This window comes from Lynx canadensis, chromosome A2 (assembly GCF_007474595.2).
Source record: "Lynx canadensis isolate LIC74 chromosome A2, mLynCan4.pri.v2, whole genome shotgun sequence".
NCBI lineage: Eukaryota > Metazoa > Chordata > Mammalia > Carnivora > Felidae > Lynx > Lynx canadensis.
The window spans coordinates 157,501,224-157,522,018 of NC_044304.2; the positions used below are offsets into that span (position 1 = coordinate 157,501,224).

The 20,795-nt window shown below is 37.5% G+C and overlaps 1 protein-coding gene across 1 annotated transcript; it reads left to right on the top strand.

The window, feature by feature from the left end:
- Positions 1-522: 522 nt before the first annotated feature.
- LOC115501023 (olfactory receptor 2A2-like) lies at positions 523-1,203 on the top strand. The gene has a single exon (XM_030295845.1). The coding sequence runs from the start codon at positions 523-525 to the stop codon at positions 1,201-1,203; it is 681 nt and encodes a 226-aa protein (XP_030151705.1).
- Positions 1,204-20,795: the final 19,592 nt, after the last annotated feature.

The window sequence follows — 20,795 nt, forward strand, 5'->3', positions numbered from 1 at the left end:
TCTTAGAAAAAAATGAAGGGACAAATTGACATTACGCCTACATTTTACTCTCACGTGGCCAAGGGGGAAAAATGTGTACATAGGAAAAAAAAAAAAGAATTGATGAAGCAAACTTTAAAACAATTTGGTAAACTATATATAATCATATTGTTTTAATTTTTGGATACTTATATGAATAAAAATTTTAAACTAAAACATTGGACAAGAAAAAGTCAAGTAGGGACAGGCATAAAAGCTTCCTCTGAGTTCATAACTTTCCTTTCCTCTGAGTAAATAACTTCAATTTTCATTCATATCCAGTGTTGACCTTTCTATCACACTTCAGTCCTTGATAAACTTTCATCAAGGAATGGGGGGGGGGCAACCAATCGTGGACCAGAAATCATCCTGGTGGGATTCCAGCTCAGTAAAGACACTGAAGTGCTCCTCTCCTGTGTCTTCTCCCTGTTATATATCTGCAACCTGCTGGCAAATGGCGTGATCTTGGGACTTATTTGACTAGACCTCAGACTGCATTCCCCCATGTATTTCTTCCTTTCTCATCTGGCTATCATTGACATATGCTATGCTTCCAGCAGTTCGCCCAATATGCTGGAAAACCTAGTGAAGCACAAAAAAACTCTCTCCTTTGTCTCGTGCGCTATGCAGATAGTTTTGTTTGTGACTTGTGCTGGTGAAGAGTGCCTGATTTTGGTAGTGATGGCCTATGACGGGTTCGTGGCAATCTGCCATCCGCCCCAGTACACTGTCATCATGAACTGGACAGTGTGCATGCTCCTGGTCATCGTTATCTGGGCATGTGGATTTTCCCTAGCCCTAGTACATGTAATTCTCTCTCTAAGGTTGACTTTCTCTGGGCCCCAGGAGGTAAACCACTTCTTCTGGGAAATCCTATCTGTCCGCAAAGTGGCCTGTGGTGATACTTGGATCAATGAAGTTTTTGTCTTTGCTGGTGGTGTGTTTATCTTAGTTGGGCCCCTCTCCCCAGTGTTGATCTGCTACGTGCACATCCTCTGGGCCATCCTGAAGATCCAGACAACGGAGGGGTGCAGAAAAGCCTTTTCCACCTGCTCCTCCCACTTCTGTGTGGTTGGAGTCTACTTTGGCATAGCCATGATGGTTGACTTGGTCCCAGACAATAGTCAACGTGAGGAGCAGCAGAAAATCCTTACCCTGTTTCACCACTCTTCAACCCATTGCTGAACCCTCCCATCTACAGTCTAAGGAATGCTCAGATGAAGGCTGCTTTTAACAGAGCATTGCAGAAAAAGAGGGCAATATGAAGAATGGTAGAATTTTTCAGCAGGGAATTTGTCTTCTCAAGAGATATGATTGCTGGTGTATTAAAACTCAAGAAATTTCCCCAAGAAGATTCATGATTTGATGGTGAGAATTATCAAAAGAGTTAAATTAGCCAGGTAGCAGAATAGAAATCCCTGAGTTTCCTCCATTCCTCCTAGGAGACAATAATATATAGATCAAATAGCCATTATGAGAAACCAGTAGAGAGGCTGCAGCACCTGGAGAAGCACAAAGTCAAGAAGAGTTACAGAAAAGTGATCAGGCAAGGTTGTGATATTTTTCCTGTCCTAGTCACTCCCCATCCCTGGGCCCGTGTGGCATGATCAGAGGATTCCTTCCTAACTCCACTTTCTCTTTGGATGAAAGGAGAGGAGTGGACCATGGGTATTACATTCTGGCTTTCAGAGATGGCCGAGGAATGTTTTCCATCTGGTGTGATTTAGAGACCTGCTGGGAATGGCGGTCTGGGGGCCATCTTGCGGCCCCTGAGAAACAAACACTAACTTATAGAGCTGTAGGGGGATTGTAGCATCTCAGACAAACACCAGGGGGAGCAAGTGTTTACAGGCTCCAGAGAAGAAGCAGGCAAACCTCTTAACTGAAAATCCACGCACCAGTTCAGAGAAACTACGTCCCCATTAAAGCGTGAAAAGGTCCGCAGAATCTCTAACAGGGCAGATTGCCGAAGATCTTCCCCGCCATGAAGCCAGTAAAGGCTGGGAGAAGTAGCTGTTTTTCCAAAAGCCCACATTTCAACTCAAATTCACAAGATATGCCAAGAAACTGGGAAAACGTGAGCCAAAGGAACAAAGTTCATCTCCCGAAACTACCACTGAAGAAATGCAGATTTGTGAATTACCGGACAAAGAATTCAATATAATTATTTTAAAGATAGATGCTCAATAGTCTCAAAGAGAACACAAATAAACAACAAACCAAGGAAAATGATGCATGAGAAAAATGAAAATATCACCAAGAGATAAAAACTGTGGAAAAGAGCCAGACGGAAACTCTGGAGCTGAAGAATACGAGAACTGAAGTGAAAAATTCACCAAGGGGTTCAGGAGCAGAAGTTAGAAGCTAGCTGGGGAGAAATGAAAAAAAAAAAAAAAATGAAACACACAACAGACCCCAAATGGAATGTTGCAAAAGCAGTGCTAAAAGGGTGGCTTACAGCATAAACTCCTACATTAAAATAGAATAAAGGTCGCAAATCAGCAACCCCCACTTTATGCCTCCAAGGACCAGAAAGAGAAGAAAAACCAAATCCCAAATCAGCAGAAGGAAGGAACTAATGAAGATTAGGGCACAGGCAAAGGAACTAGAGAATAGAAAACCCCTCAATAAAAGGAGGAAAAAATACCAATGAAACCCAGAATCGGTTTTCTGAAAAATTCAACAATATTGGCAAGCACTTGGCAAGCTGATAGCAAGAAGATATGTAGAAGAGTCAAAGTCATGGAAGCAGAAACACAACAGTGGTTATAAGGGATTAGGGCAGGGAGGAATGGGGAGTTATTATTTAATGGGGACAGAGTTTCCCTCTGGGATGAGAGAGTTCTGGAGATGGAAAGTGGTGATGGTGATGGCATACAGTGTGAATAAGGCCACTGAGCTGTACGTTTTAAAATCAATAAAATTTTATATTTTTCCACAATATATTAAATGCTTCAGTTGATAATTGTACAAAAAGCAGTCTTGATCGATTATACCACCATAATGAGAGTTGATCGGTCTACCTTCACAGGAACATAATTTTAATAAAGATAATGAGGATAGTGAAGTAAATGATGAAGAAACTGTAAATTCTGTTTGAAATCATATCCAAGTAAATGATGAAAAGTTGTGGAAATCTTTAACTCAACTAGAATTACATAAACAATTTTAAGACACATTTCAGGTTATGATAGGATAAAGTCAATGAAGTCCGTTAGAAAATGCTTCAATGGTCCTGGAAGCTAAGGTTTTGAGCACTGATTTAGTGTTACATTTACTTCTGGCTTATGATAATTGCCAGTATTTCAAGATTGGCTCACCTGTAGAGACTCTTGGATAAATTTTTCTACCTATATTTTTAGTGTTTGAATCAATCCATCTTAAAATGGTTTGGGGTGAAACCAAGAGATGGGAGATAGGTTTGAAATCATCAACATCACTTAATCTTTCACGGTGGCAAAAGCCCTCTGGATTTGTGAAACCAGAGTGAGCAATACTCATTATGCTAATATTTGTAAGATCACTTTTACACAAAGTGTGTTTTTCTGTAGTTGTCAGCGAAAGCATTTCCTTTAGTTCTGAAAGTGTTCTCTTTTTTAAAAAAAAAAAATTATATCTGTATGTTTTTATTTGGGATTAGATTTCTGGACTATATGGCAAGTGTATGTTTATAAAAAAATTGCCAAACTGTTTTCTACAGTGATGGCAGATTCTCACTAGCAATATGTAAGAGTTCTTCTCTTTTTTCTCAAATTTTTATTTAAATTCAAGTTAACATATACTATAATATTGGTTTCAGGAGTAGAATTTAGTGATTCATCACATACAACACCCAGTGCCATCACAAGTGCCCTCCTTAATGCCCATCGCCCGTCTAGCCCATCTAGCACACCCACTTCCTTCCATCAACTCTCAGTTCTTTATTGAAAGTGTTCTCTTTATTAAGGACTGTCAACTGAATAACAGACTTAACTCGATATTAACTTGTTTATTAGATAAGTCATTAATGCCCTTTTTAAAAAAAAATTATGGACTTTATTGTTAGTACCATTTTCAAGTTACACAAAAATTGAGTGCTAAGTTGAGAGTTCCATATACTCCCTCATCCCTTCTCATGCTGTTTCTCCTGTTTATAGTGTCTTGCATTACATGTGGTACATTTGTTACAATCAATAGGCAAATATTGATATATTATTATTAACTGAAGCCCATAGTTTACATCAGTGTTCACTCTGTCTTGTACATTCCATGACTTTTGACAAATGTATAATGACATATATCCACCATTACAGATTCATACAGAATAGTGTTTTTAATTTAATATTCTAAAATATTTTTAAGTCACCTCTACACTCAACATGGGGCTCAAACTCCCAATCCCAAGACCAAGAGTCTCACGCCCTGACTGCGCCAGCCAGGCACTCCATCACAGATTACTTTCACTGCTCTACAAATCCGCTATGTTCTACCAACTCATCCTGCTCTTGCTCTCCCCAAGCCCTTGGGAACCACTGATGCTGAACCATTTTTTAAATATCTTTAGGTTTTTATTTGAATTTCAGTTAACATACAGTTTAATATTAGTTTCAGGTGTATAGTAGAGTGATTGAACACTTCCATACACCTGGTGCTCATCAGAAGTGCACTCCTTAGTCCCCATTACCTATTTAACCCATGCCCCGACTCACGTCCTCTCTGGTAACTATCAGTTCTCTATAGTTAAGAGTCTGTTTCTTAGTCTGCCTCTATTTCTCTTTTTTTTCCCCTTTGCTCATTTGTTTTGTGTCTTAAATTCCACATATGAGTGAAATCCTATGGTATTTGTCTTTCTCTGACTTATTTCGCTTAGCATAATACTCTCTAGCTGCATCCATGTTGTTGCAAATGGCAAGATTTAATTATTTTTTATGGCTGAGTAATATTCTATTGTATAAAAATATCACATCTTCTTTATCCATTCATCAGTCAATGGACACCTGAGCTGTTTCCATAATTTGTCTATTGTAGATAATGCTGCTATAAACACCAGGGTTTATATCCCTTTGAAGTAGTATTTTTGTATTCTTTGGGTAAATGCCTAGTAGTGCAATAGCTGGGTCATAGGGTAGTTCTATTTTTCACTTTTTGAGGAACCTCCATACTGTTTTCCAGAGTGGCTGCTCCAGTTCACGTTGTCACCAACAGTGCAAGAGGGTTCCCCTTTCTCCACATCTTCACCAACACCTGTTGTTCCTTATGTTGATTTTAGCCATTCTGACAGGTGTGAGGTGATAGGTCATGGTAATTTTTATCTGTATTTCCCTGGTGATCAGTGATGTTGAGCATCTTTTCATGTGCCCGTTGACCATCTGTGTGTCATCTTTGGAAAAATGTCTATGTATGTATCCTGCCTATTTGTGAATTGGATTATTTATTTTTTGGGGTGTTGAGTTTTAGAGGTTCTTTTTATATTTTGGATACTAACCCTTTATCAGATATGTTATTTGCAAATATCTCCCATTCAGTATATCACCTTTTAGTCTTTTGATTATGTCCTTCACTGTGCAGAAGCTTATTTTGATGAAGTCCCAATAGTTTATTTTTTCTTTTGTTTCCTTTGCCTCAAGAAACATATCTAGAAGGAAGTTGCTATGGCCAATGTCAGAGAGATTACTGTCTGTGTTTTCCTCTAGGACGTTTATGGTTTCAGGTCTCACATTTAGGTCTTTAATCCACTTTGACTTTATTTTTGTGTATGGGGTAAGAAAGTGGCTCGGTTTCATTCTTTTGCATGTTACTGTCCAGTGTGCCCAACACCATTTGTTGAAGAGACTGTTTACCATTGGGTATTCTTTCCTACTCCGTCAAAGATTAATTGACCATATAGCTGTGGGTTCCTTTCTGGCTTTTTTATTCTGTTCCATTGGTCTATGTGTCTCTTATTGTGCCAAGATCTCCTCTTCTAATTACTACAGCTTTGTGATATAACTTGAAGTCCAGCATTGTGATGCCTCCACCTTTGCTTTTCTTTTTCAAGGTTGCTTTGGCTATTTGGGGTCTTTTGTGGTTCCATACAAATTTTAGGATTGTTTGTTCTAGCTCCATGACAAAATGCTGGTGGTATTTTGATAGGGATTGCATCAGATGTGTAGATTGCTTTGGGTATTATAGACATCTTAACAATATTTGTTCTTCCAATCCATGAGCATGGAATGTGTTTTGATTTCCTTGTGTCATTTCCAGTTTCTTTCATCAGTGTTTTAAGTTTTCAGAGTACGGGTATTTCACTACTTTGGTTAGGTCTATTAATAGGTATCTTACTATTTTGGGTGCAACTATAAATGGGATTGATGCCTCAATTTCTTTTTCTGCAACTACTGATCTTATTAATACCTCCATAATTTTGCCTTTTCCAGAATGTGATATAGTTGAAATCCTACAGTATGCAGCATTTTCAGATTGGCTTCTTTCACTAGCAATACACATTTGAGGTTTCTCCATGTTTTTTCATGGCCTCATAGGGTCATTTCTTTTTATTGCTGAATAATATTTTGTTTTATGGACGTATCACAGCTTGTTTATCCACCTACTGAAGAACATCTTTGGAACTTCTAATTTTTGATAATTCTGAATAAAGTTGCTATAAACATGTATGTGCAGGGTTTTTGTGGACATAAGTTTTAACTTTAGGTTAATATCAAGGAGCTTGATTTGCTGGATCAATGGCAAGAGTATGCTTAGTTTTGCATTAAGTCACCAGACTATCTTCCAAAGGGGCTGTACCATTTTGCAATCCGACCAGCAAAGAATGAAAGTTCCTGTTGCTCCACATCCTTGCTAGCATTTGGTGTTGTCAGGGGTTTGGACCACTGTCATTCTAGTAGGTATGCAGTGGGTGGTATCTCCTTTTTGTTTTAATATGAAATTTTCCAATGACATATGCCACAGAGTATCTTTGCAGGTGCTTCCTTGCCGTGTCTCTTCATATCTCTTGCCCATTTTTATTTAATGAACTTTATTTTTAGAGCAATTTTATATTCACAGAAAACTTGAGTGGAAGGTATAGAGATACCCTCCATACTTTCTGCCTCCACACATAACATCCCCCACTTTGGTGGTACATGTGTTATCATTGATAAACCTATGTTGGCACATCATTGTCGCATAAAGTGCATCATTTACATTAGGGTTCAGTCATAGTGACCACAGAGTCTGTGTGTTTGGACAAGTGTATAATTATGTATATCCACCAGTATAATATCATACAGAGAAGTTTTACTGCCCTAAAAATCATCTGTGCTCCATTCTCTCTGTTAACCCTTTGCAACCACTGATCTTATAACAGCTTCCACGGTTTTGACTTTTGAGAGTGTCCTACAGATGAAAACATACAGTATGTAGATTTTTTCATATTGGCTTCTTCCACTAGTAATAGGCACTGAAGTTTCCTTTGTGTCTCGTCTTTGCTTGATAATTCGTTTCTTTTTAGTGCAGAAGACTATTCCAATGTCTGGATATTCCACATAGACATAAGTTTTCAAATCCTTTGAGTAAATACCAAGTAGTGCAGTTTGGTAGGTCACATGGTAAAAGAATGTCTAGTTCTGTAGTCTTGTTTTGTAATAAACTGCCTTCCAAAGTGGTTGTGTAGTCTTGCACTCTCTCCAGCAATAAATGAAAGTTCCTATTTCTCCACATCCTAATCTGTGTTTGGTATTCTCAATGTTCTGGATTTTAGTCATTCTAATCGGGATTTGCATTTCCCTGATGACATCATATAGACCGTTTTTCATGTGGTTATTTGCTATCTGTTATCTTCTTTGAAGAGATGTCTGTTAGGGTTTTGGTCCATTTTTAAATTGGGTTGTTTATTTTCTTGTTGAGTTTTGAGTTCTTTGTGTATTTTGGAATCAAGTCATTTTTCCTCTATGTGCAAAGGTTTTCTCCAGTCTTTGGCTTGGTTTTTCATATTTTTGAAAAAATGTTTTATGTTTATTTATGAGAGAGAGAGGGAGACAGAGCATGAGCAGAAGAGGGTCAGAGAGAGAGGGAGACACAGAATCCGCAGCAGGTTCCAGGCTCCGAGCCATCAGCCCAGAGCCCTATGTGGGGCTCAAACTCACAAACTGTGAGATCATGACCTGAGCCAAAGTCAGATGCTTAACCGACTGAGCCACCCAGTTTTTCATATTTTTAACAGTGTCTTTCACAGAGCACAACCTTTTAATTTTAATGAAATGCAACTTATTTCTCTTTTGATAATGAAGATTTTTTTATTTTCAATGGGTTAAGATTTTTTTCTTGTGTGAATACAGGACTGTTGACTTCCAAGCTGTTTATATGATTAAATAAAGACCAGAAATCACTAACTTCTCTTTGAATTTGTATTGGGGTGGCCACAGAAGTTAGAAATGGATTTATTTTTTATAACATATTGAAAATAAAGCATGACCATTCCTATATTACCTTATTATTCATGCTGAAACATATTACCACAAACTTAGTGGCTTAAAACAACACAAATTTATCATCCTGTAATTCTAAAAGTCCTAACTCTAAAATGGGTCTGCAGGGTTGTTTTCTTTCTGGAGGCTTCAGGGGACAATTTATTTCCTTGTTCGTTAAATTTTCCAGTCTGCCCACATTCTTTGGTTCCATTTTCAGAATAGCATGTACTTTCCTCTCTGACCTCCTGCCTCCCTCTTACAAGGACTCTTGTGATTATAGTGGCCCCTGTGAATGATCCATGATAATCTCTGCATTTCAAGATCTTCAACTAAATTCCTGGAACTAGGATGTCGAAATCTTGGTGGGGCATGCATTATTCTGCCTACCAGATGCCCCAAAGATGCACCTACTAGGAATAAAGGTATTAAGTCTCAAAATTTTAACAGTGAATTGTAAAATATATATTATCTCCTTTGATTATCATTACCCAATAATTTCAAGAAGACAATGTGCTAGCGTGCCACAGTAATTCTCTGTCTCTGATTCACCTTTCTCAACCAACAGGTCACCTATTTTTCCTGTTTTGCTTACTGCTTATAAAGCCAATTTGAAGGAAGTAATTTGCATTTGTTGCGTAATCATGTTTACACCTTATGTGGATGTAAATGTGCTGGGATAAATGAAAAAGAATGTTGACACCTTCTGATGTGACTTGCCCAATGGAACAGAACTGGAGCAAGAATCCTAGAATGATAAAATAATAAAAACATTTTGAAGATGTTTTTGAGATTAGATTCATATAGCCTATAATCTGAAGAATTGTACAGTAAGAGAAAGAGAAGTTACTCTCTTCTGAGGTTATGAGTCATACCAGGGAAATATGAGTGGGAATTCCGGAAGGATTACAAAAGCAGTAAGAGTTGGTAAAGACTGAGGAAAGCAGATGAAGCCTTTCTGAGCAATTACTCAGTTCAAAAATTTCTTTTTTAAATTTTTTTTTTCAACGTTTATTTATTTTTGGGACAGAGAGAGACAGAGCATGAACAGGGGAGGGGCAGAGAGAGAGGGTGACACAGAATCAGAAACAGGCTCCAGGCTCCGAGCCATCAGCCCAGAGCCTGACGCGGGGCTCGAACTCACGGACCGCGAGATCGTGACCTGGCTGAAGTCGGACGCTTAACCGACTGCGCCACCCAGGCGCCCCTCAGTTCAAAAATTTCTTACGAACTTTTGAAAATGAGTAGATCTTCAGTAATGAGAGCAAAGGATTTAGTTTCTGTACTACTCTTGGTGCTGGTAGTTGACAGAATGGACAATTATTTCTCTAACTTCACAATCCACATCTATAATATGGACATAACATGTTAAAATAGTATGTGTGATGTATATATCTGAGGTCCTGAAAGGCAATAAGTGCTAAACTGATACCAATGTCATTATGATAATCTTACTTTACTTCCCAATCTTATTCTTCAGTGGATGAAAATAGTCATCTTCTTGAAAGGATTTACTCCCCTTAGAGATGACAGAACAGGCTCCTAGGCACCCATTTATTAGATATCAGGGAACACAGATCTTATAAACCACCTTTGAATTAGAGAACTGTTATACATCCAAGTGTTATGTCCCATAAATTGCGGTCTTTTCCTCAGGTTATAGCCTTTGAGATGTTCGGAAATCGATTTGCCTTCTATAAGAATGTATCTGCTCTTTCTCTTCCCATATATATTTTCCTCCAGAGACCATCAAACACAAATGATCTTTAGCAGGGGTGCCTGGGTGGCTCAGTCAGTTGAGCGACTGACCTGATTTCAGCTCAGGTCATGATCCTAGGGTCATGGATGAAGCCCTGCTTCAGTCTCTGCATTGAGCATGGAGCCTGCTGAAGATACATTCTCTCTCTCTTCTCTCTCTAGCTCCCTCTCTTCCCTCCCCCTGCCCTTCTTCCCTGCTCACAAGCTCGCTCACTTGCTCTCACTCTCTCTCAAATAAAATGTAAAAAAATGATCTTCAGTAAATGTTTAGCAAAACTTTTCCCCTTAGAAAATATGCATGTATGTATAATGAGTACGGGCACCACCCCCAGGAAAATAAAAGTTCTCAAGAGAGTCATGAAAATTGTATTGAGCTGATGATCATAGATTACAAACTTTGCTCCTAGAAGTGCAGAGAACAGCTACATTATTCTCCAACATCATCAGAAAGTGGAGTAAATATTTTCAACCTTGGTATTTCTCACTTTGGAGACTGCTGGAAAGGGGAATAGGTCTCCCCTCTGTGGGACTGCTTCTAGGTTAAAGTAAAATCCTAATGTAATAGCCAGAGATAACACCACCACATTATTTGCATTGGTAGGTGGCTTAGGGTATGGATTATTGCAGTAGGACGAGGAAACAGAAATCACCCGGATGATGGTGAATCAAAAATCACATCCTGGATGTCTGTCTTGTTGAGTCAGAGTTTGTGTTCAAGGCAGCTGCACTGGCAAAGAAATTCTCCTGGGGAGCTCTTCCTGGAGCCCAGGTGAGTGTGGACATCCTGACGTCATTTGACATCACTCTCCACATTACCTCCAACAGTGTGACTAGGTGTGGAGGCCAGAACAGGTACTTACATGAAAATGAATAGGAGGCAAAGAAAATAGGAGACTCCTTGTCCAGTCTATGGCTCTCTGGACTCAGCCATAAGTTGAAAGAACTTCACACACATAGATGAAGGTATTGATGTGCAAAGATGGAAGGCTAAGGATAAAAAAATGTAGCTGTGGATACCTTCCACCAGCAGAATTTTCAACATAAAATTTGCTACTAATCTTGTTACCACTGAGTGACTGGCAATCAGCCTAAAAACAAAAGTCCTAGTGATAGCGTTTATAAGCAAAAATTTATTGCCTTCCAAAATGAAACAGTGAAATAGTAAAGGATGACTTCGAGTTAGGTTGAGTTCTGTTCTCCCAGTTTACTCGTAAGTGATAACATATATCCTACTATGATAGCATCTGTCTTTCAGGAAATATTTTTCTGGTCCCAGAGTAGAATAAGATGAATACCAATACTGCTGGATTCTCTCAAACAATTGTAGAGAAAAAGATATATAGGAAAACTTCTTAGCTCAAGAAACATTTTTCAGAGGTTCCTATGTTGTATGTTCAGTGGAAACATACAGCAGGGGAGGAAGTGCTTTTACTATTTTTTATTTTCATGAACCGATGAACTTTAATTGTGTCAATTAACAAATTGAGCTGTTGTTCAACCATCAAATGCTTTCATATTTTCTCTCTTCCATTGCTGTAACGATTTCATGCTCTGTGATATCTTGACTTTTGGTTTTGGTCAATTAAAAAAAAATAGTATCAACATAATGTAACCAAAATGTGAAATAAATGATTTAATAATCCAAAGTGAAAAATAACCACAGTTGAAGGAAAGATAATCTGGGAAATAAGATTGTGATATACAAGAGGCAAGTGTTGGTAATCAGTAGACATAGGTTTTTTTAAATTTAATTATTAACTTTCTAATTTAGAGATTAGACATATCTTAATCATGCTGATTGTTTCTAGTGTCTGAAAAGAATGATATACTACTGATGTTTCTTAGCCAATTCTGAACTCTAGACAATTATTTTTGCAGCTAAATTTAATATCACATATTCAATACACTGTTATGCAGAATGAAGTGTCATTTTCTATAAATATGTTGTCAAATGAAATGACACTTCATTTTCTATAAATACTGTAAGGACATCATGTAAGCTGTTGCCCATAAGGAGACCCTACTCTATCTTAACTGATGCTTCTCTCAGATTTGTAGTTTAAAAACTTCAAATGTCTGCCATACATTGAAACTAATTTCAAAGTTACTTTAAGCAGCTCTTTTTCTTTTATTTTTTATTTAAAAAAATTTTTTTACATTTGTTTATTTTTGATAAAGACAGAGCACAAGTGGGGGAGGGGCAGAGAGAGAAGGAGACACAGAATGCAAAGCAGGCTCCATGCTCTGAGTTGTCAGCACAGAGCCCCCAACACGGGGCTCAAACCCACAAACTGTGAGATCATGACCTGAGCCGAAGTTGGATGCTCAACTGACAGGGCCACACAGGCACCCCAGTTTTGAGGGACATTTTTAATATGTATCAAAATTTTTTAATTTCTTTTTTAATGTTTTAATTTATTTTTGAGACAGAGCATGAACAGGGGAGGGGCAGAGAGAGAGGGAGACGCAGAATCTGAAGCAGGCTCCAGGCATCGATGAGAGGCTTGAACCCACAAGCCATGAGATCATGACCTGAGCCGAAGTTGGACGCTCAACAGACTGAGCCACCCAAACGCCCAGCTCTTTTTCTTTTAATTAATGCAACTTTTTCTTTAGATTTCTCCAAACTATAACCACAAAACGGATATAAACTACAAAATGCATTTGTTATAATTTTTCCATAGGTTTGTGATAGTTTAAGAAACCAATTCCAATTTACAGTCTGGAAACAATATGTTCATAACTAATTAGTTGAGTTGTTACAGTTTTTCAAATAGTTATTGTCAAATCATTAACATCTAACAGAAAAAAAAATGTTCTTTAAAGCAAAAGTCACAACTTTGCAAAAACAAAAGATCTCCTATTTCGCCCTGGATGTATGTATTTTTCACTGACTCTGACACTCATTCATTTAACAAAAACGTTCAGTGTCTTTTACATAATAATGAACAGGGTGATCATTGGGAAGGACAAAATGATATATGTGATAATACATACGTTTTATATGTTAAACATAGCATGTGAATTGGCTTCTGTATCACAATCCTCACCGTTTCATCTTTGACTATGTCTTAAAAAATTAGAGATTTATAGTGACAATATAATTATTTTCACTGACATCTTTGACCACGATTGCACGTTTACCATCAGCTCATAGAGACTCCGCATTCATAAGGTGGTGCCTAGAACAGCCTGAATCCACCGAAGCAGTGAGGACCATCTTTAACCAGACTGTTGGAACTAAGCCTAGAAAGGATGAGCTGGCTGCCTGTCTTGTTCTTTATGGTAATTATTTTTGTATAAGCAAAGAAAGCTCTTTAATCAAGCAAGAAGTCAAGGCTCAGAATATCACAGGACTTTCATGCATTTTAAGATAGCCCTTTGAACTGCAAATATATCAGTAGCCACTCAGTGGGTAAACAGTGAGTACCTATGCATGTGTCTAAGATGGATGTCACAGCACTCTCCATTCAATATATTTTCATCTTGGAGCGCCTGGTGACCCGGTTAGGCCACCAACTTCAGCTCAGGTCATGATCTCAGAGTTCGAGAGTTCGAGCCCCACGTCGGGTTCTGCACTGACAGCTCAGAGCCTGGGACCTGCTTCTGTGCAACCATTGCATCGCCACTGAGCATGAAGTAGGAAAGGCATGAGTACAGCCAATGCTAGTAAGCCAGTAGAAACCAGTTCCATCACATGTTTGAAAGTTACAGAGATTATAACATATCCATGTAATTCCCTATATTTCCTAGTCTTCCTTGAAACTAGAATGAATACACATGATGGTTTCTGTCCTAAAAAAGTGAGAAGTGATGTGTGTCATTTCCAAGCTACAGTAGTTCCAAGCAGGTATGTGTCATCCACCCGTTTCCCTGCTGTGATCTACTAGGAGAACTTGTGTTCCTTAAGGCACAGCTACAAAATGAGCAAGGGCTGCCTTGCCTATGTCTGCCTTTGTGTAAGTATAAAATGTATATCGTTATAAGGCATCGAGGACTTGGGGTATATCTGTTGTGCTGTGGCAAGTGAGTATCATGAAGGAAGACTAAGGGTAGTGTATATGATGGAGCTTCCATTTGGAAAACTCCAAAGACCTAGCAGGTAAGACCCTAAGACAAGGTGTGTCTGAAATGTGTCAAACCATTTGAGATTCAAGGGCAGTTAGATCAAAGCAGAGGGTAAGATGAGACAAGATCTCAAGGCTGGTAATTATGGGGACACCTGGGGGGCTCAGTTAGTAAAGCATGAGACTCTTGATCTCAGTGTTGTGAGTTCAAGCCCCATGTTGGGTGTAGAGATTACTTTTAAAGATAGATGGATAGATAGATAGAAAGATAGATAATCATGAAAGGATCAAGGGTCTACACATTTAGTCAGCTTATCCCAGAGTGGATCTACAGAAGTGGACTCTACAATGAAGTTTTGCAGCAGGATATTTATTAGGGATCAACACTTGTAGAAGGGACATGGAGGCAAGAAACCTACCATGCCAGTGCAACAAAGACTCATTCAATCCCACAGGCAGCTCTGAAACACACATGGCCTACCAGTTGCACCATGATGGCTGGGCCTTTGTATCCCCACCACAGTTGTTGTTGGTTCTAAGTGGCACCAGAAACACATGCACTAGAATGAGACATCACTGCAGCAGAGTCACCTGGAAGGGGCTGGTAGCTGGAGGCTGTCTACTGGCAGCTAGAGTGAAAAGTCTTCCCTTAAATTTATAGCTCTCCATATCCATCCTGTGATTGAATTCAAGTTTGAGGAGACTATTTTTCTTTTTCTGTTTTCTCATTTTCCACTTCCTAAGTAATGGTAAGAATAACCCATAGGGAGGATATTATTCCCCGTTTGAGTTAGAGGTTTAAGGAAGATGCTTCCCAAGAGCAAGCATGGAGGAAGAACCTATCAGGTAGGAAACTAAAGGGGAGGATGAATTCAGCTTTGCAAAGTCTAAACTACAGAGTTGGCCCCCTTTCCCAATGAGGGATTCTTGACCAAGTTAAGCTTTGAAATATCTGTTTCTCTTGCTTTCATTTGTCTCTAAGCAAGAAAATAAATGTTCTTTGACTCATCCATTCCACTCCTAGGAATACATCTAAGATTTTAATTAAAAAAAAAAAAAACTCGTGTGTGTGTGTGTGTGTGTGTGTGTGTGTGTGAGAGAGAGAGAGAGAGAGAGAGAGAGAGAGATCGCACATATATTTATTGCCCCATAACACATCATAGCAAATAAAATGGACATAATCCATAATCTAATTGTCAGAAAGAGATGCACTAAGTTACAGTATATTTATGGAATGAAACAAACCCACACAACTATTAAATAAATGTCATAAAATAAGAATCTATTAAAAAATCAAGTGAAAATTCTAAATCTTCCCTTAAAAAAATATTTTATAGAAGACAGAATACAAGTGAAGCCAGAATTGGTGAAGTCAAATACAGTTCAATATGTATTACCAAAAGTAAAGTAGAGGAAGAAAAAAGAATGGAAAGAACTCAAAATAGCAAAATAAAGTTGTGGGTAATACTCCAAAGTTCTAACAAACCTTCATTTCCTAGTTCCTGAAAGAAAAAGAAAAAATGGGACAGATTAATTATTTGAAGACATAATGACAAGAACTTATAAAGTCTGATAAGCAATATCAATACACAGATTCAAGAAGCTCAAAGTCCTCGCAGGATAAATATAAAGAAAACTTCACTGGAAATACAGTTCATGATATTGTAATACATTGTATGGTGACAGATGGTTCCTACACTTGTGGTGAGTATAGCATAATATATAAAGTAGTTGGATCACTATGTTATACACCTGAAACTAATGTAACATTATCAATAACACTCAATTAAAAATTTAAAAAAATAATTTCAACCAAAAAAGAAAAGTGAAAACCTTACTAGAAACATACTAGTCAAACTACTGAAAAATGAAAGAGGAAAGAAAGAAAACTTTACAACTTTGGGGGGAAGAAAAAAAACATTACTTTAAAAGGAACAGTAAAATTTTAGTTGACTTCTTTACCAAACATCATGGAAGCCAAAATACAATGGAATATCATCTTAAAGTAATGAAATAGCTCTAAATAGAAATTAGAAAAGAAGGAAACTGGTAATATCAGGAAGAAAGAAATAGCATAATGAGCAAAATTAGGAGTAAATCCATAGGCTTTTCTTATCCTCTTAAATTTTCTAAATTATGGTTGATGGCTCAAGCAAAAGTTATGGCATTATCTGGTGTATTCTAAATTTATGTAGGGGAAATATTAAAGATCACTATACTATAAATTGGAGAGAGTAAAGACATGAAAGGAGATAAGGTTTCTATACTTCACTCAAACTGGTAAAAAATGACATCAATTGAATGTGATGATGTATATATAATATCTAGAACAACTAAGCTATGAAAAACACCCAAAAAACTATACAAAGAGATACACCAAAAACACTATTGACACATCAAAATGGAGCTCTAAAAAAATGGTCAAGTAACACACAGGAAGTCAAAATTCTTTGAAAAGAAACAAAAAAATAGAGAGTTGAGACAGAAAATAAAAAAAGTCAGACTTAACCCCCATCACACCAATAATTAGATTAAATATAAATGTCTAGATACAACAATTTAAAAACAGAATGTCAGGGCACCTGGGTGGCTTAGTTAAGCGTCAGGCTCTTGATTTTGGCTCAGGTCATGATCTTGAAGTTCCTGGGATTGAGCCCTGTGTTGGGCTCTGTGGTCACAGTGCAGAGCCTGCTTGGGATTCTCTCTTTCCCTCTCTCTTTCTCTCTGCCCCTTATTTGCTCACACACACTCTGTCTCTCAAAATAAATAAACTTTAAAATAAATAATAAAGATAGAGAATGTCAAAGTATATTAAAACATGACTCTTCTATTTCTTGCTTGCTGTGTGCAAGTAACTCACTTCAGAGACAACAATATGGGTAGACTGACATAAAAGGACACAAAAAGGTATATCCTATGCAAGCATTAATGAATGGAAAGCAAGAATGGCTGTATTAATACCAGAGAAAGCAAAGTGTTAGAAAGGGATATGATGACAGGAGGTTTAATCCACCAAGAAGACAAAGCAATCCTAAATGTGTATTCACCAAACAACAGCTTCAAAATATGTGATGCAGAAACTGGCAGAACTGAGAAGATGATCTAGAACAGTCCGCAAATGGTTAGAGACTTCTGTGCCCCTGATTCAACGACTGATAGAACAACTAGAAAATCAGCAAGAATATGGAAGAACTCAAGAACACCATCAACCTAAAGAGTCTAATCAGTATTTATAAAACCTTCCTTCCAACAACAGCAGAATACACAGTGTTTTCAAAGACTGAAAAAACATAAACCAAGATAGACTTAGTCTAAGCCATAAAAAATATCTCCATAAATTTGAAAGAAATAATCACACAGAGTGGGTCCTCCAACCACAATGGAATCAAACTAGAAATCAACATAAGAAAAATAGGGAACTCTCCCAACATTTAAAAATTTTTAAATTACTTTTGAATCTATAAGTCAAAGTCAGCTCAAGAGAAATGAATACATGGAACTGAATGAGAATGAAAATACAACACCTCAGCGCTGAGAGGGAAATGTTCAATCAATGTGTATATTACAATAAATACAATTAGAAAAGAGGAAGAGTCTCACAACTGCAATGACATATCACTGCACATCTGTCAGAGTGGCTAAAATCGGAAACACAAGAAACAAGTGCTGGTGAGATTATCGAGAAAAAGGAAGCAACCCTCTTGCACTGTTGGTGGGAGTGCAAGCTGGATTCCCACAGTGGGTGCCCCCACTGTGGAAACAATATGGAGGTTCCTCAAAATGTTAAAAATAGAACTACTCTACAATCCAGCAACTGCAAAAAATACAAAAATACTAAATCAACAGGATACATGCACGCTTATGTTCGTTGAAGCACTATAATAGCCAAATTATGGAAGCAACCCAAGCGTCCATTAGATGATGAATGTGTATATGCATATGTACATACATATATACATATGTATATGTACATATGTATATATGTATATACATGTGTATATGCATATGTACCTACATATATGTATATACATACATATATACAATGGAATATTATTCAACCATAAAAAAGAATGGAATCTTGCCATTTGTAATGACGTGGTTGGAGCCAGACAGTATAAGACTAAGCAAAATAAGTCAGAAAGACAAATATCATATTTTAGTCATGTGTGGAATTTAAGAAACAAATTCACAAAGGAAAGAAGAGACAGACTCTTTTTAATGTTTATTTTTGACAGAGAGAGAGACAGAGCATGAGCAGGGGAGGGGCAGAGAGAGAGGGAGACACAGAATCCGAGGCAGGCTCCAGGCTCTGAGCTGTCATCACAGATCCCGACGAGGGGCTCAAACTCACGGACAGTGAGATCATGACCTGAGCTGAAGTTGGACGCTCAACCAACTGAGCCACCCAGGCGCCCTGACAGACTCTTAATCATGGAGAACAAAATGATGGTTATCAGAGGAGAGGTGGTTGAAGGGATAGGGGAAGTAGGTGATGGGGATTAAGGAGGGCACTTATGATGAGAACTGGATGTGTACGGAATTGTTGAATCCCTATATTGTACACCTGAAAGTAATATAACACTATGTTAACTATATTGGAATTAAAATTAATAAATGAATAAATACGTAAATAAGGAAAGTCTCAAATTAATAATAGACGTCCCTACCTCAAGAGCCTAGAAAAAAAAGAGCAAAATAAAATCAAAGCAAGCAGGGGATGGCAGGTAATGAATATAAGAATAGAAAACATTGAACTTAAAAAAAATCAATAGGTAAATCAATAAAACAAATAGTTGGTTCTTTTGAAAGGTGAATAAAATTTAGAAACCTCTAATAGTACTTGAAAACACATGACTTAAAAATACCAGAATGAAATGGGGGATATTGCTGCCGATGCCAAAGGATGATAAAGGAAATTACAAGTAACTTGATTAAATGGTCCACTTCCCCGAAAAACACAAACTACTATAGCTCACCGAATAAGAGATAATTCGCATAATGCTACAACTACTAAGGAAAGTTAATTCATAATTTTTAAACTGCCAAAGCATAAATCTCAGGAAAAGGACTTATACACACACACACCAAAACAAAAACAAAGGCTGTACACAAATGTTTATATATTTTGGGGCAGAATAGCTCAAAACTGAAACAATCCAGACGTCCATCAGTAGGTAAATGGTTAAAAGGTGCCACATCCACACCATAGAGTGCAGCTCAGATGTGAGGGCGATCTCATTGATCGCCAGGGTCGATTTGGGCTGATCGGGCTGGCTAAGCGGGTGTCCCCTTCCTCCCTCACTGCTCCATGTGCATTTCTGTCCCTCAGGAAGAGGACAACCTTCCCTGATAGAGAAGGACCGTTTCGGCTAAGGGTATACAGGTAGCTGTGCTTTGCTCTAGAACGTCCAAGCAAGCACTCATAGTCCATTTGTAGGAGAATGTAGGCTAGTCAAGCTTCCAAGACTCCAGACACATCCAAAGGAGGCACTGCATGTGACACTCTGCCTTTCTTTAAAAAAAAAAAAATACAGCTCAGCAATAAAAAAAGAGCAATTACTAATTTCTGCAACAGCCTGGATGAACCTCCCTAGAATTACGCTGAGTGAAAAAAAAAAAAAGAAAGTTAATCACATAAGATTATATACTGTATGATTCCATTTATGTAACAATTTTGAAATATCAAAATTACAGAAATGGAGAATATTTTTGTGGTTACAATGAGGGTGGGAAGGACATGCCTAGAAAAAGGCAACAGGGAGAGATTCAATGGTGATGAAAATGTTTTCACCTCGACTGAACCAATGTCAACATGCTGATTGTGATGTTGTATCATAGTTTTGAAAGACGTTACCAATGTGGGGAAACAGTAAAGAGTGTATGGTGTTTTAATAATGGTAATATAATAACCCTTGTATTATTTTTACACCTGCACATGAACATACAATTATATAAAAATAGAAGTTTAACTAAAAATGAAAAATTTTTAAGTTGAAAACAAGTATTAAAAACATAATTCTTACACAAAGATTTGCATACAAATTTAAAGACCCTTAGATATCAAAATAATTTTGGAAAGAACAAAATTGGAAGCTTTACATTTTTGACTGCAAGACTTAGTATATAATGTTGTATTGATGATATTAGTTTAAGGATAAATCGATAGAAAAGAGAATAGAGACTACAATAATAGATCCATACGTATTTCATCAGTATTTTTGACAATGTTGCCAGTGTAACTCAATGGGTAAATGCAGTTGACCTCTTTATAAAAAATAAATAAAAGAACCCCAACCCATATTTCGTACCACACACAAAGATAATTTGAGGCACATCTTAGATCTAAACATGAAAGTAAGTAATAACTCTTCGAGGAGAGAAATTGGAGTATGACCTTTGGATGAGTTGTTTTCTTAAGTTGGAAGCTAAAAGCACTAATCATAAAAGAAGAAATTCAGCTGAATGCCATTAAAACGAATCATTTCTGTTTATCAAAAGAATCAGTAAGAAGGTGAAGAGGCAAACCACA